Source organism: Aulostomus chinensis, chromosome 15 (assembly GCF_037954235.1).
Source record: "Aulostomus chinensis isolate RoL2024-O1b breed Wild chromosome 15, RoL_Achi_v1.0, whole genome shotgun sequence".
Lineage (NCBI taxonomy): Eukaryota > Metazoa > Chordata > Actinopteri > Syngnathiformes > Aulostomidae > Aulostomus > Aulostomus chinensis.
This window is the reverse complement of record NC_141334.1, coordinates 8,713,381-8,730,041: the sequence shown is the minus strand read 5'-3', so window position 1 is coordinate 8,730,041 and position 16,661 is coordinate 8,713,381. Positions and strand designations below refer to the sequence as shown.

Here is a 16,661-nt window from a genome sequence, read left to right as displayed (position 1 = left end):
CACACACACACACACACACACACACACACACACACACACACACACACACACACACACACACACACACACCCCTACGGCAGCATTTATAACTTGGCAGACAATACCGTTTTTAAACACAGATATCCTTTACACTTCATTTGCATAATTCTAATTAAATGCTCCTTCAGAAGCATCCAATCAAGGTGTCAAGTAGAAAGTAGTGGGAAACAAATCCTTTTATATGTTAATCTGCCTTAGTACAACATTGTCTAGCCTGTCAGGAAAATGAATATTTCACACCTGCATCAAGCAGAGGCATTTTTATTTGCATAAGTACACAGAACAGAACGTATAATTTTCACCATTTTATATTAGCTTTGCCTCGGGTTGCTATTAAGCATTTTTCACACTGCAACTATTTTTTGATTCCATATTCGTTCATCCGTGCAAACATGGATAACATCCCTTGATCCTTGTTGTGAAACTGACCAGAGCATTTAGGAATGTTCCAGGCTTTTTAATATTTGGTTAAGACAAGCCATTGAAAAGCTTCGATTTCACACCTTTTTACCTCAGTCAGGAGTTGCAATAAATGAACTTTTTTTTTCTTCCCCTGCTGCTTGTGGCAGTAAACAGCTAGAAACCTTCATGAAGTACGATGAAGAGCTAATTGATTCTCTTGGTGACTGGAGTACACCCACAGTCAGCACAGGCTTTCTGTCTAGAAGGACACTGATTGATTCATGAGGATGATTCAAGAGAGACTGCTAACAAGGGGAAGGCTGTTACATATCCACTGTACGCTCATTAACACCGAGTGTTATCATCTACCATAGACTAGTGTAGCCAGACCTTCCTCCATTTCACTGTGCCAGTTCAGATTATCATTCTGCATTTGTAGGAAAAACAATTATTTGTATACCTCATTATTTTCGTGGGTGACGTTCAGTTCAGGATGCAACGACGGAGCCCTGGGAAACAATGTTGGGGGTAAGACCACAAAAGCTGAATCTTCATCACGCCTTGCCGTCATCAGTGTGTGGGCTGCTCCCAGCTTGCTCAGAGGCAGTTGTTGTTTAACATAGTGAGGAGGTTTTGAAAAGGGTGGAAAATACAGAGCTTTTAAGTTCGACGTTCAGAAACCATTTTCTGTCCAAAACTTACTCTGACACTTGAACTTGCTCATCAGGTTATAGTGAGTACTGATGTGAGTATCATTGCATTTAAAAAAAAAAGTGTATGTACTGCTAGCCTTGTAAGGATGTGACATGATCACATCGTTGTTGCATGACTTGGCTCAGGTTAAAAACTGAACAAATACAAGAAAAGATCGAGGCTGTAGAACACACCCTCCAAACTACAGCGTTGATACTCCACACATCTCCACCATACTGGCAGGATTTTCTGTTGTAAAATCTTGACACACTACTGTCATAAAGCTAGCTCTGTCCAAAGCTATGTTCCATGTCAAATCACTTCTTCTTTGCTGCTCTAGACCAGTAGTTACCCCTGGAACCTGTGTGGTCTACTGTTTTGATGAAGCTAAAACAAATTAGTGCCTAGACTGCATCCTGCATCTCGAGGCATTTCCAACAATGATATCCTCATTGTAAATTATTCAATCAATCACATCAACATTTGGTTGTTCCAATCACATGACAAAGTTTTCACCATCTGCATCACAGGAGGTGATATCTTAGAGGATTACATGGAGATTTAACGTAAGCTGACACAAGGCTGCAGTGGTTTAAGTGAGCTTTGTTCTCTTCTACTTTTTCAGGACATTTGTCCGTTCATGAGGGGAGGGAACTGGTGGAAGATTACCTACATATTAATTTTATCATCTCCTCTATAGGAAACTTAATTAGACGTTTGTATTTACATGGTTGGTGGGAGACATTTTGACAAGGCGTCAAAGCGCAGGTGTGACTGATTCCATTAATGGTGTCTGACAGAACAGAACCAGCATTAATGGGATTAGCAACATCTGTGCTTTTGCTGCAGCCATAATTCATATCTGGAGCAAAGTGTATGGGCTCATAGGCAGTACAGTTACATATAGATGAATAAATACTGTACGAAACCTGCAGCAGCACAACAAATAGATCACATAGAAAACAAGAGCCCAGCAGAATGGTTAAAGAGCAGGAAAATGATCCTCATGCTCTGCAGATTTACGGGGCTGACTGGATGTCCTATATTTACAAAAGCCAAGCGGCGCGGTGTCCGTGGAAACAAAGTAGTGTCACACCCCGACTCATTCATCACATTAGTGAAGTAGAACACCTTGCCTTGAGGAGCAATTGACCTCAGTCAGCAGCATCTTACCATTTATTATAACTACACACACACACACACACACACACACACACACACACACTAGACTGTACAAAGGCGGGGGACAGTGCCTTCAGGTCAGAAAAGTAAATCCTAAAACTTGCATTAATAGCCAGCAGGGGGCAACTCCACTTTATGCAGAAGAAGGTGCCACTACATAGAAAAATATGAATTAAAAAACAATTTCTCACTTAATGTATCACCTCAGTAAACAGTTTATGGTCTCAATCAATAGCCTCTTCAATTCTGCTTTTGTCAGAACATACTGTGTTAAGTAAATGAGGGTGGGAGGTAGAAGCCATGTAGCAATAAAAGCATCACTGGCTCGATCCTCATTCCACCAAGAGGCCGTGTCGAAGTGTCCTTGAGCAAGATTCGGAACCCCCTAATTCCTCCTGATGAGCAGCTTGCATCGCAATCTTCGCTGTGAGTGTGTGTGTGACTGACGAAGTGTTTTGAGCACCACTGCTGAAGATTTTCTGTCAATATATGTAAAGTAGAACACACAAAGCAGTGCGTGATTCAGGGTGCATGCGTCTATTGTGCTAAATAACACCTGGAGGTCAGTCACTATCTCAGTTGGCTCTAATGACGTATTCAAATATGGTCATTCATTTCCTGAATATGAATTGAAAAATTTATATCATGAGCCAGGTGGTAAACTTCGTCAAAATGTTCCTTAACCTCTTGGGTGGTTTGTGAAATGACAACGCCAGCTGTGGTCGCTCTGTGGTTAGCACTGTTGCGCCGCAGCAAGAAGGTCACAGGTGTGAGCCTTGGTCATCCCAGGTCCTCTCTGTGAGGAGTTTACATGTTCACTCCATGCCTATGACATGAGTCCTCACAATGGATGAACAGATTCATGCACCCGTACGTGATGAATGCCTGGTACACACACACACACACACACACACACACACACACACACACACACACACACACACACACACACACACACACACACACACTCGCCATCTGTCTCCTTGCTGAACTCTAACCCTGTCACACATAAACCACACTCTTCCTTCATCACTCTGACACACACACACCCACTGACCAGAGTTTGTCCTCCTTCCAGGTGACCATTCTGATCATCCTGGCCCTGGCCTTCCTCGCCTGCATCGTGTTCCTGGTGGTTTATAAAGCCTTCACCTACGACCACGCCTGCCCAGATGGATTCATTTATAAGGTAAGACCCATAAGTGGCCTATATTTCATTTGCAAGCATCATTATAACACACCTGTCCAGAGGCCAGAGTTACTCACGTGGGTCACAAAGTTACCATAGGAAGTGGATGAGTTACCTTTCCATAGTTCGCTTCAAAGTGCTAAAGGTTTCGTATTTAGTACATGTAAAAAAACAGTAAAAAAATAACTTACTGTGATAAATTTTTTTTAACTGAAATAAATCAACTACTGTACTTCTACAGCTCAGACTTTGCACATCAGATACTCAGAAATTGTGATGGAAAAATGTAAAAGATAAGGGTGCAAAATGTTTACGCATAGAATAGGCTCACAAAACAGGTACCATTTAAAAAAAATACTTATTTGCGCTCTGTCCCAGGCTCATTTGATGCTCACATTCATATTTGTTTGCTTTAGAAGGGATAAACGTGACAACAGGAAGTGTTCCATGATTGTAATATCCATCCTCATACCAAAATACTTTTATGGAAGAGTCCCTCATCAGTGACACTGTGACATCAGTGTATATATGCAGTAACCCAGACAATGAAATACACTTCCTGCAACTTGTCGGCACATGGTCAAGTAATCGCTTTCACATGTAATGCTTTGTAAAAAAAAAAAGACAGAACCCAATTCATTCTGTATTGTGTGAGAGCAAATTGTATTCAGAAAACGTCACGATTTTGAATCAAAACTTGTTGTTAGTAAGTTGCTCTGCCTGAGTGTCCTTGTGCAAGGCATGGAATTCTCTGTATGTTCCTCTGTACGTGACCTTATTTCTAAATGAAGAAGTAAAGGTCAGTGAACCTCACAGTCTCCCGTAGGAGATGACAAAATAAAATGCCCCTGCCCTGTTTTTTTTTTTCATTTATGTAACAGGTCATGTCACTGGAGATCATCAGTAAGTGATTGCAATTATTCAGTTACAACCGGTGTAATCAAGCGTACTTTTATGCATTTTGTCTTTGTAAAAAAAGGAGACTCAATCATTGCTGCTCTCGTATGTCTTTAACCTCGTCAACAATTAGATAGAAATGAGAACAAATCAAAATATTTTACAATAATCACTGCAAGTGAAATGCATCACACAGCCGCTTTTATCCAATATGCGATGTGCTCCACGACTGCTTCATGGAATATACAGTTGTTTTATGTACTGTAGGATATATATTGTTTAGACAGCCTCTCCTCCCATCTCCTCTCTTCTCCCTCCTCCCCACACCCTTCCCTCCCCTCCTATAGATTTCTACTTTACTGCACTTTCAAGTACTTTGTGACCGGTCACCTTGGAAGTGACTCTGTGTCTCTGGACAAATCTGGTCTTTAAGGTGGAATAAATCTAGTTACAGGCCCTCGACCTCTGCAGGGGGTCTGACTGCAGTCTGCAGGAGTATTATTAGCCTGGTCACATGCACATCCAGCAGGTGCTGGAGTTTTGATAAAATAAATGCGCACACACACACACACACACACACACACACACACACACACACACACACTCATGCATGCACACTCACTCATTGAACACACTGTGCAACAAGGTTGTAAATGTATACACATTTCAGCACATTACATTGCAGACATAGAACATGTGAATGAATGCAGACATATGAATGAAAGACTAGATTACAGTGTGAGGTGCTCTCAGTGAGCTGTCTCAATGGCGTTAAGACAAGGATTTTCTTAGAGGGCTCAACTATTATCTTTTCTTATTCTCTCTATTAACAACCAATAATTCTAAAAGCACAGATTATTATCTCCTACTGTGTCTATTTTTTAGGGCTTGAATTGGTGGACTGCAAAGAAATTTGGTAGAGTGACTTGTTGTGAAATAATCGAGTCAATTATTGAACTGATTTGCATCTAGATCAGGATCCGTTGGTGTCATAATGCCTTTCCAGAGGTATATGCTCTCTCTGAGTTCCATCTTGTTGGTGTCTGTTTTATGGAGAAGTGGATTTAACCTTGTTCTTTTCATGAAAGTCCTTCAGATTCCTTCATCTGAGATATTTATGATCCTTAGTCCTGATTTAGCAGTAGTTAAACTAGAAGTAGAACATGATTGGTTTTCTATTTTCCCTTTGAACCATGTTTTATATTGTTTATTAAGATCATCTAAGTCCTTTTTTTTCAAACACAGTTTATGCTCAAACACTGAGTTGGCTGTTCATATATTATCATTAACAGCCAGTTAAAATGAGGAATGTACCATGTCCAGCTACTGAGACATATGAACAGGACTACTGTTTGTCCCAGTACCACTTTGGAATTAGGAACCAGTTCTGGGCAATAAGTTACCATTGTTGAATTTCCAATGTCTCCAAGTTAGTTGGTTTCTTATGCAGGCTTCATACAAGCTAAAGATGTTTTTACATTTTGTTCTACTCAGAAAATACGCCAGTAAATACCACACTTTTGAATTTTCAAAATGTATTGTTTCTTACAACAAAGCTGATGCGAAAAGGTGGTGAAACAAGACTCCAAAGATTGAGCTCAGCTGTTGTGATGCATCCGTGTTGTAATAACAACATTAGCTTTTTACTTGTAGCAATTGCATTCATGCTTAATAAAACATAAAAAATAAATGTATGAACTTCACCTTGCTGAACAAAATGTGTACATGTCATAAACGTTTATTTGCCACAGATCATATTTTCTGCAATATTCCAACATCTACTGAAAAAAATACCATTGAATTTTGGTCCTTGTCATGCTAACTGTGCGGTTGGCTTACAAAAACTTCATCATCCCTGTGTCATTCTACTGCCTACTTTTCTAATCCTACTTTTACAACTTATCTTTAACTCATAATTTTTTCTTTTGCTCTTTCTTATAGCACAAGCGGTGTATCCCAGCCTCTCTGGAGGCCTACTACGCTGCCCAGGACGCCAACTCGAGGGGCCGTTTCTACACAGTGATCAGCCACTACAGCATGGCCAAGCAGACCACCTCTCACTCTGTCTCCCCCTGGCTGCCTGGAGGGGCGGGACGGCAGCAGCATGATGCAAAACCGCCGAGCGGTGAGGTGCACTGAGTTCAGTGAGTGGTTAAAAGGTGTTGCAAACACATACATGACAGAAATGAGGGAGTGCAGACACAGGCCGACACACACAAACATGTAGGTGAATATTTAGATATCTACACAAAAGAGCCCCACATAAACACAAAAGCTACATATATAGTGCCAATAGGGCCCATAGTGAAAACATGCATGCAGACATAACACACAAGCACATGCCCGATCATATTCTGATTTACTTTGTCCATCTCTTTACAAGTGGCATTTCCCATTGACCTTTTGGGATTATCATCAACTGCTGATACACAGTAGACACAGAAACACAGGTCTTATCTCTCATAACTATATTTACTCCATTCCTCTGATTTATTATTTATTGACTGTCAATATATTTATTTTTTATGATACTGTATGGATGTTTTCTATGTGACTATCAACTCTTTGTACAAAGCACGAGTCAAAGCTGAATTTCACACGTCCTCTTTGTGAAATTCTCTCAAATTGGTGTCATTTTTTTCAAGTGTGTACATTATAGTTACTGTATATTAATTCAAGTCTTTTTCTTTTTCTGCCTTTCTTGTCCAAACGGTGTAACCTCAGGCATGTCGGTCAAACACACGAATCCCATCTCAACCCCAAATATATTAGTATGGTCTTGAATTGTTGTACTGCATTTTTAAAACTCAAAGATTCATCGGTACTGATCCAAGAAATTTTTGACACCAACATGTTCAACATGTTCTGAGTTCATCAAATGAATTTTTTTGCATCATGGAAGTTTGCTTGTTCATATACAGTGACATCTTTAATGTGCTTTGCTGTACATTTTAAATTTAAAATTCCCCTGTGACCCAAGTTGTACATAGAACTGTGCTTTCAGGCTTGCTTTTTGTGTGTATTATTGTAGTAGCTTTAAATAGGAGGGGGTTTGCTTTTCTTTTGTTTGTTTTTGTTCTTTTGTGTCGCAGAATAGCAATTTCATAAGACTTGCTTTAGCTGAAAGTCTTGTAGCACCATTATATATGTGATGGCCTGAGCAATGAACGCAATGTTTAAAATGGGAACGATAATACCATGCATATCACTGTCTCTTGCCAAAATTGATTTCCCACTGATATGTTTGTCATTGGGCCTCAACTGCAGCCATGTTTTGTTCCTGTACTGTTATATCTTAATTTGTAATGTTGGATCTGTTGTCAAGAGCGCTTTTATGAGATATTGTGATGTTGTTAGTTGATAATGTAGCGATACCTGGTGTAATTTATCAGTGTGCATCCTTGTCCCTGTTCTCTTGGTTCCAATTCAAAATAAAACAAGCTGTGACCTGTGCTGAGTGTATCCATCAGTTACTACTGTGTCTCTTTAGTGCTCTCACGGCACATAATGCAGTGTAGAATGAATGACTGTGCAGCAAGTTATAGTCTTCATGCCCCTTAAATATATACAATATACTCTGCTGTCGGGTGGCACGGTGGTGCAGTGGTCAGCACTGTCACCTCACAGCAGTTCTGGGTGCGATTCCCGGCTCGGGCACGGATCTTTCTGTGTGAGTCTGCATGTTCTCCCTGTTCCTGCATGGGTTCTCTCTGGTACTCCAGCTTCCTCCCACAGTCCAAAGACATGCAAATGGGGACAAGGCTGACTGATACTCTAAATTGACTGTAGGTGTGACTGTGAGTGTGAATGGTTGTCTGTCTCTATGTGTTGGTCCTGTGATGGACTTGTGACCTGTCCAGGGTGAACCCCACCTCACGCCCTAAGGCTGCCGGGATAGACTCCAGCCCCCCGCGACCCTTAACAGGATAAGCAGTAGAAAATGGATGAATGGATGGATGGATACTCTGCTGTCCATTTCCAGAGCTGTAGAGGGCAGAGTTGTCATCACAATAATAAAATGAGGATTTTTCATGACTGACTGTACTGGAATTAATGCTTCATGGTTGCGCACCTCCAGTCCAGTTGCCAGTCTAAGTTGATGTTTATCCAGACAATGATATATTTGTTGCAGAATTTCAATGATTCTATATATATATACATACACACACATTCTTTTAGAATGTCACACTGAAATTCACCTTTGACCTTTTGGATTTAAAATGTCATTACTCCAACATTTTATGCCACTGTACAATTGTGTGGACTTTTGCCATAATTATAAGAGTGTGTATTCAGCTTCAGGATTCAGGCAGACATGTTTTTGGGCAGTTTCACTTACCATGACCTTTGAACTTAAACCACCAAAATCAAATCGCATCATCCTTTAAGTGATACTTCACGAAAAAAATTGTCGTTTGTGTTTCAAGTACTTACAATTAGGTGTCTTGAACACACAAAGATCCCAAGCCCCTCTCCTCCATGCACGACTTCTTGGGGACTCCAGAGACACCAGCCACCTATATTATTAGCTTTAAGCTAAAGCAGACTGACTGCTAACAACAGAAAACTGTTCAGAATATCTATTTGCAAAATTTCAAAAGCATCACCTGGTATAATTAAAGTTCTCTTTATCCTGTGGTAATCAGCAATACACAAACTGAACTGTTTTTCTTTGAAAAGAAACAAACTAGATCACTGCAGGTTCATTGTATCCTTGAACAGGCGTGAACTAGCATGACCAGCCGGCACATCCAGATGAACTCAGCCAAGTTTAAAATTCAAGGTGTTCCTGAGATCTTGCTTTGATGGTTGTGCTGTACAGACACATAAAAATGCTTTATGAATTTTAACACCCTCATTGAAAACCATCATAATAGGTGAATTCCCATTATATAGTACAAAATGTTTCCTGAAATAATACAAAAAAATTCTTTTATGTTTAGTTGAAAAGAAAAGAAAAACACTTTACTTGACTTCTCACTTTCTGTCGTTTCTGTCTCTGATGCACCACTCCCTTGTTTTTGACCGATACGCACATTTGCAAGATCCAATCTGATATTAGAGTCACGGGTGAAACACATTAAAAGGTGTGTGGACTGTTACAATGACCCTGATGGAGACCTAATGCATTGGACATAAACCCACATACAGACGGTGTAATTCTGCACAAATCCTATGTACGTTGCAGAACTTACAGTGTGCCTTTTTAAAGAGGACACAGATTCCATGTTGCTTGAAGCCATTTTTAGTCATGCAAAGAGCCTCTCGTAAAACCGAAGTGTGCAATACACATGAAGTGCCCAAGCAACACGTGTGATCATCAAAAAAAAAAAAACCCAAACCCAAGCAGCTCCCCTGTTCTGTTGCACTCACGGTTTTCCTCTGGTTTGTTGTTCTTTCAACCCTCACATGGGTTTCCCAGCAGAATTGACAGGTGCAAAAGAACAGATGGTTGCATCCACAATGCTAGCACAATACTGACAGGTTTTGAATTGATGGGTCAGGTGAAGAGAAGTGGGGGGAAGCAGTACCTACGTGATGTTTTTCGGGTTCACAGAAAATAGACACAAAGGTAAAAGTGCAACGACCAAACTAAGAAGACAAAACAATGTGTTTAGATGCCCTCATAAAGCGTGACTTATATTGATGCTCCCTGATTTCATCTGAATTGCTTAATGTGGGATCCATTCCTTCTCTTCATACTGCAAAGGGCCCAAACCTCACCAAGCTAATTAGACCATTCATTTTCAAGACCTTATGGCCCTGATAACTTACCCAGAACAATTGGCAATCAGACTAGAGGCTTAATCCTTTCTACAGCTTTCAAATTATAACGGCAAATGGCTTCCAGCAGAATAATTCAAGCTAAATTCCTTCCAGCGGAGGATATTAGATATTAACATGAAAGACTGATTGTTGTAGACAAGTCATTGGCGTTTTCTCAAAGTGGAGAGGGGAGTTAGAGGGTAAAAGGCAGTCGACCAGGGGGAGAGAAAGATGAAGGAGAGAAAAGGCTGCGGTGTTGATTGGCATAGAGGGAAATTAAAGCTGACATCTGGAAATGAACAGCAATATAAGTCCATCCTGTCGTCTTCCCACACTGGAGGAAATAGGCCTGAAACTTCCCTGATGATTTAGAAGTGCTGTGTTTGTATTTGCTATCTCATATTTCTGACTTGTATTGAGTCATTCTCTCCCAGTCCTTGTGCATGTTTTTGCTCTTTCCTCACTCACAGTCGGGTCTTCTTTATTTTGCATTCAGTCTCTCTCTTTATTTCACACTCTCTGTTTCAACAAAGCTGTCATCTCACATCTCCCTCAACCCGAGCTGATTTTTTTGTTTTGTTTTGTTTCATCGAAGGCTCCATTTGTGATCCAAACATAAATAAAAGAGTAACAGTGAAAAATCAATACTAGAGATTGGTAGCACTGGTTTGAATGTTTGCATGCATGCGGACAAGTCTTCCCACTTAGGCTGGCGATCACACCAACAACTGCAACTATACATATTTTAACAAGAACATCTTAGAAGTCAGTAAGTCATCTTTGACCCCTGAAGAAGCAACTACCACTGCAAAACGTCGGGACCCCTCTCTTCTACGTAAGACCATTGCTCTTTTTTTATGATTACTAAAAGTCCTCCCCTTGAGAGGCTGTTTTTAGCTTTTTATTGTCTTTTTAATGTTTTAAGCCAATTGGCCTTTTTAACCTCTTTTTAAAACTCTACTATTAAAGCATTTGTATTTTTGTGTTTTAATTCCTTCTTTCTTAACAAAACACTAAAAATAAAAATAACCTTTTTTTCTCATGGTGGGGGGCTCCACCACCCACCCCCCTAATGGACTATGAAACTATAACCCCTTTTTTTTATACATGAACTAAAAACAACGCCTCAAGTCACCATTACAGCCTAGGACCTGTGAGTGACAAGCCCAGGATGCTACTACCTGGACAAACACTGTGCGGACCCGGCTGCAAATCCAGGCCTGTTTCCAAACAACCAACTGGATCCACCAGCAAGAACAACCACCAACAGGCATATACTCCTCTGCAACTGGATCATCGCCTCCAACAGTGGAAGCATCACTGAGGCATCAACAACCAACCGCAGACATCCTTCACCCAACTTTAAGGTAGGAGCCCCCCTCCCTATGCTTCCTAATTGCAGAGCTAGATGATGACTGATCAGTGAAATGATTTTTATGAATGCTTCCAAAAAGCCGGAATTAACCTGAAAATTCTAAGGATGCGTTCAACCTTATACTTTTATTCATGTGCAACAGAACAAGGTTTGTGCAGAGACATACAGCGTAAGTAGTGTCAGGCTGGATTCAAAATAGGAACATTTTTCCCCCACGTACTATAGTTTACTAGATGCAGCAGAAAAAAAGTGGAAGCAGAAAATGCAAGCAAATGTGGACTGGATAACTATTTGTTAACTCTTTAAACAGCTTGTGCTGTTTTGATACAGGAGGAAATACATTTTAAAAAAGATACAATACAGAACAAAATAATCCCCACGTCAAAACAGAAATGATCTTACAAGGGAACAATGACAGGATTAAAAAAATCAAAATAAGTTTCTACAAAAAACACAAATACAGAACCTCCAGTGGGCTGAGTTAAGCCTCGACCTAAATAAAGTTAAAATTACACTAATTTTATGTCTTGAGGTGTGCCTCATGGTTCTAATATAGGAGCTATTTATTTTCAATCTTTGCCTGGAAGTAAGAAATATACTAGCAGCACTGGACCATGAACCCAGAACTGCATGCACGCGCACACACACACACACACACACACACACACACACACACACTTACACACACACACACACACACACTTACACAGTAAAGTTACGAAAATGAATCCACACCTGCCAGCCTTTTGTAGTATTTGCATTATTACTCAGCTCCTCAATTATATTTTGTAATATTTTCTCTCTGGCTGTCTCTTTGGTAATTTTTGTGTGCTCTATAAATGAACTCACTTGATTATTAAAGAGGAGAACCAGGGATCTATCCGTCCCTTGACTCCACTTCTTCCTCCATGTCTCTCTTTTCCAATAAGCCCACATGAACACTGACGTGCACTCAAACATACTACACTCATATGGCCCTCTGTGTAATTTGTTTTCTATTCCTCCACCTTTCCTTTCAGCAGTCTCCCCTGCTGTCAGGGAAAGGCTGTATCTCAGCAGTTGGCTCTCAAACGGTGTGGAGGAGAAAAAGAGAAGGAAGAGAAGGAGAAAATTGCAGAGGAGGGGGATACACCAGAGGGGGTTGAAGGAGGAGACAAGGTAAGTGCTGGGGACGCAGAGATCAGGTGTACAAAGCTACATAGCAACACACTTATTGTCATTCCTTCCGTTTTTGCATGATTTACAAAGGTTTTCTTTGTATCTGTTTGGATATTGAAATTTTAACATCAGTGTTTTAAAACAGTGCTTTGAAACATACAGGAATAAAAACCCACTGCTTTGATATTAATTTTCTCAACTGATGAGCTTCTGCTATTGTTTAAGAAATCTTTTGTGAATATAGCAATAGGAGGACTTTAGGCACTCAGTCCTTTTCCCATTTGGTCGAAGATAATTCTTCCAATTTGCCCCCCTCCTTTACAGATAAAATGATATGGATAGATGCATTCAGTTATAAGTAAAATGTCAGGTTATTTTAAAAGCGTCAGTCAGTTTGAGAAAGTAGGCATATAACTCATAATGGTGAATTCCATTTAATCATCAAGTGTATTTTAAGGGAACTTTGGAAATGTCACATAAAAGAAAATGCAAATCATGTGAATGAGGTGGTTTGAGGCAAATATTTGGGCTACACAGAACACATTTTTGTTCATCGATGGCAGGAAAGGCAACATTACACATGATTGTAATGCACGTAGTGGAGAAAGTAGAGGTTGTCCTGGTCATCGGCCTGGAGAGAGGTCTCAAGGAACTTGAGCTGTAATACTTGTGTCTGCTTGTATCGGCCATGTTGACAGCTGGACAGAGATGAATTCAACAGTGAGACTCAAAGATTTTTTTTTTTTAAAGGCAAAAACCACCTCATGGAACCTTTTGTCAGACAGTAATGCAAAAAGAGCTTCAAAATATGTTGATGGAGCACAACTGTCAGCATTATAGAGTTCAAATAAATGTCTGGATGCATGCCTTTAATTCCTTCTTTGACAACTGAGACAGATATAGCAAACGGATTATTCTGTGCAAAGATATCAGTCACACACTCATTCTATTTTATTCTGTGCAAAGATATCCATTGTCTACCGCTTATCCTGTTAAGTGTCACGGGAAGGAACCATTCATCCTCACAGCCACGCCTACGGTCAATTTAGAGTATCAATCAGCCTCGTCCCCTCTTGATGTCTTTGGACTGTGGGAGGAAGCTGGAGTACCAGAGAGAACCCACACAGGAAGAGGGAGAACATGCAGACTCCACACAGAAAGATCCCATGCCTGAGCTGGGTCTCGAACCCAGAACCTTCTTGCTGTGAGGAGACAGTGCTGACCACTGCACCACCGTGCCACAATTGTGCAAAGATCTTGAGTATGTTAAACATAAGTAATACTCTTACATTATTAATACCATCAAAATGAAGATATCCCATTCATATCAAGTTTCAGGCACATACATCCACACAAACTTTTAAAATGTCAAGGTCATTTTCTTGACAGACTCTTAAAGTCTGATAACCTGTCAGATACACCCAAACCTCACGACCGCACCCCACTGGTGTCCCGACCAGCCTGATGGACTACTAATGCTGCTGGTGAACAGTTTTGAACAGCCAGCCACAATTTACTCCGGAGAATACACAGAACGCAGGAGAATCATGCATATTTCATGCAGTTCACATTTGGCATTCCAAATGTACGGTTCTTCAAGATTTACTGGTGGTGGATTTGTGCGTGTGAATGTACGTTAATAATACATTTGACATTTCAAAAGATTCAGAAATGTCAAAAGAACTATTTAGTTAAGCCTTATAAAATGATGCTTTATTTCAATTCATTATAAGACTCGCTAAGCCTGCTGAATAGCCTGTGGTTTTGTGCGTGCGTGCGTGCGTGCGTGCGTGAGTGCGTCTATGTGTTAATGCACAAAAAACAAAAGCTGTTAAAAAGATTTATGTAAAAGCAGCAAAATGACAGTATTGATGTTTGTTGTGCAGTGTGTAAATGTACTCAGCTATAACAGCAGCGTAATTTGCTAAATTAAATTAAATCAACATACTCATTCAAATGCTAAATGTGTGTGTGTTAACTGCTCCTGTGACTGTGCATGTTTGTCTGGCCTAGATTTTTCAGGAAGATCTCAGTCAAGTCCCCCGGACCCTTACTGTTGCTGGGGTGCTCCCGCTAAGCTACATGTAATATTAAAAAAAACGAGCATGGTTCAATTATTTAAAAAAATGTCTGGATGAAGGCATATAAGTCTTTTTGGCCTCTAAGAGAGCAACTGAAGAGGAAGCATAATAATCTTTATAACTGAAGCTGTTGCCATTGCACAAACCAGAAAATCGGGCTCAGTGGTATTGACCCTGAGCTTTCAATATTTATTTCAGGAAAGAAAAATCATTGGATCACAGGTCTTCAAATACATTTTTCATGAATACTTTTTTTTTAATCAACCGTAACACTCTGAACACACACAAACACACTGAATCGGCTCCTAAGCAGATGAGTATGAAGTGTGTATGTCTGCATATTCATGCAAGAAGGTATGCTCACAAAAATTTCAATATGTATGTCAACATTTATTACTTGGTTGAGATTTTTCTGGTCACACAAACACTCACAGACACACACACACCCTCACTCATCTTTGTGTTGTTAGTGCAGCTTATTTGTGACACAGCGTTCTGTGCTTGCCAGTCCCAATGAAACTGGGGCATTGGAATAATCCCTGGTCAGATGTCAGTCATATTTAGGATTGGAGACAAGACACTTTATGCTGCAGACAGCAAATTGTGCTCCGCTAGTGCAGGGATTATTAAGAGACCCTGCTAAATAGCAGGAATGAATCTATTTCATGTGCACCTGCTGGCTATAAGTGCGTTAATTTTATGATCCAAGTGATTCAGTTCCCTCTGCAGGAGGCTGGACCTGCCAACTTTGGCTGGATGGGCAGTTTGTTGTAGCTGTGACACCAAAGATTTTTGCTGCAGTGATTAGTCCACGGCTCAATGATGAATTTAGGGAGCTAGCTCCAAGGGTGGCTGTGTCAGGCCGATTAATCAAATTTGCATTTTAGGTTGATGATGTTTGCAGCAGACTGAGTGGGTCTTTTGGAATACAAGGGAGGATGATGGAAGGTGTGTGACTTGAGCTTCACGTCACCACTGTGCATTGACCAGCAGACATAATTAATAAGGTGTAAACGGCTTCAGTTTGGTAATTTTTCAACTCTGTGTTAGTCGTAGAATCAGTGAAGCAGGTTTTGTTCACTGTTGTCACTTCTGACTGTTAAAAAATTCGGTCATAGGAAGAGTATGGGTGGACCCTTTCACACCCATCCATATCCTCCGTAGTGCATGTTGTCATGCTGATGGTGATGGCCTGCAGCTGTCATCTAGGCAGCTGTACATTTTTCATAAGCTTATCAGGACTATATTCAACAATGAATAACAAAATGGTAAATAATACTTGGTGTGATTTCTCCTGTAACATTTTGCAGTGCTTTTATTTGATTTTTAATAAGAATATCATCTTTGTTGGCGACTCAAACGTGGCATGCTCGACTCGCATGCTGGGGTAGAGCAGTGTTCATTCTGAGACAACATAGCATCGTTCCTCACCTAATATTACCCACGCTGTCCTTCTCTGTAATTATCCTGTAATTGGCCCTTCATCCATCCACACATTCATTTCATCACACCATCACCTGGTCATTACATCTAATTAGAGAAAAAGTGAGACCAAAGGTAATAGCCAGGTATGCTATCACTTACAATTGGTTGCTGAGCTTTATTGTTATGTATTCCATATGTATGGATAATATCATATCACTCTCTTTTTCTACCAATAATTCCTCTATCATTGCAGAAAACAGATGTCTTTCAACAGGAAATTCAAAAAAGAATTCAGAGATTAAAGCAGTGGAGCAAAACAGAGTAAAAAGGGGTGAGTCATAGGGAAACAAAGTTACCTCAGAGGAGGAGGGATGATTATGGAGTGAAAAGACCTTTTAGTTTTAGCCAAAGAGAAAGAGACCCTGCGTAGGAATAAAGAGCAGTCTGATTACTT

The 16,661-nt window shown here is 40.3% G+C and overlaps 1 protein-coding gene across 1 annotated transcript in view; it reads left to right on the top strand.

Moving 5' to 3' along the window:
- The window catches only part of nsg2 (neuronal vesicle trafficking associated 2), a 41,441-nt gene extending 33,587 nt beyond the window's left edge, over positions 1-7,854 (top strand). The window contains exons 4-5 of the mRNA XM_086178972.1: positions 3,395-3,505; positions 6,344-7,854. Of these exons, the coding sequence (XP_086035098.1) occupies positions 3,395-3,505; positions 6,344-6,541 (309 nt within the window). The 3' untranslated portion in view covers positions 6,542-7,854. The remainder of the gene's footprint in view (positions 1-3,394; positions 3,506-6,343) is intronic.
- The last annotated feature ends 8,807 nt before the right edge of the window (positions 7,855-16,661 follow it).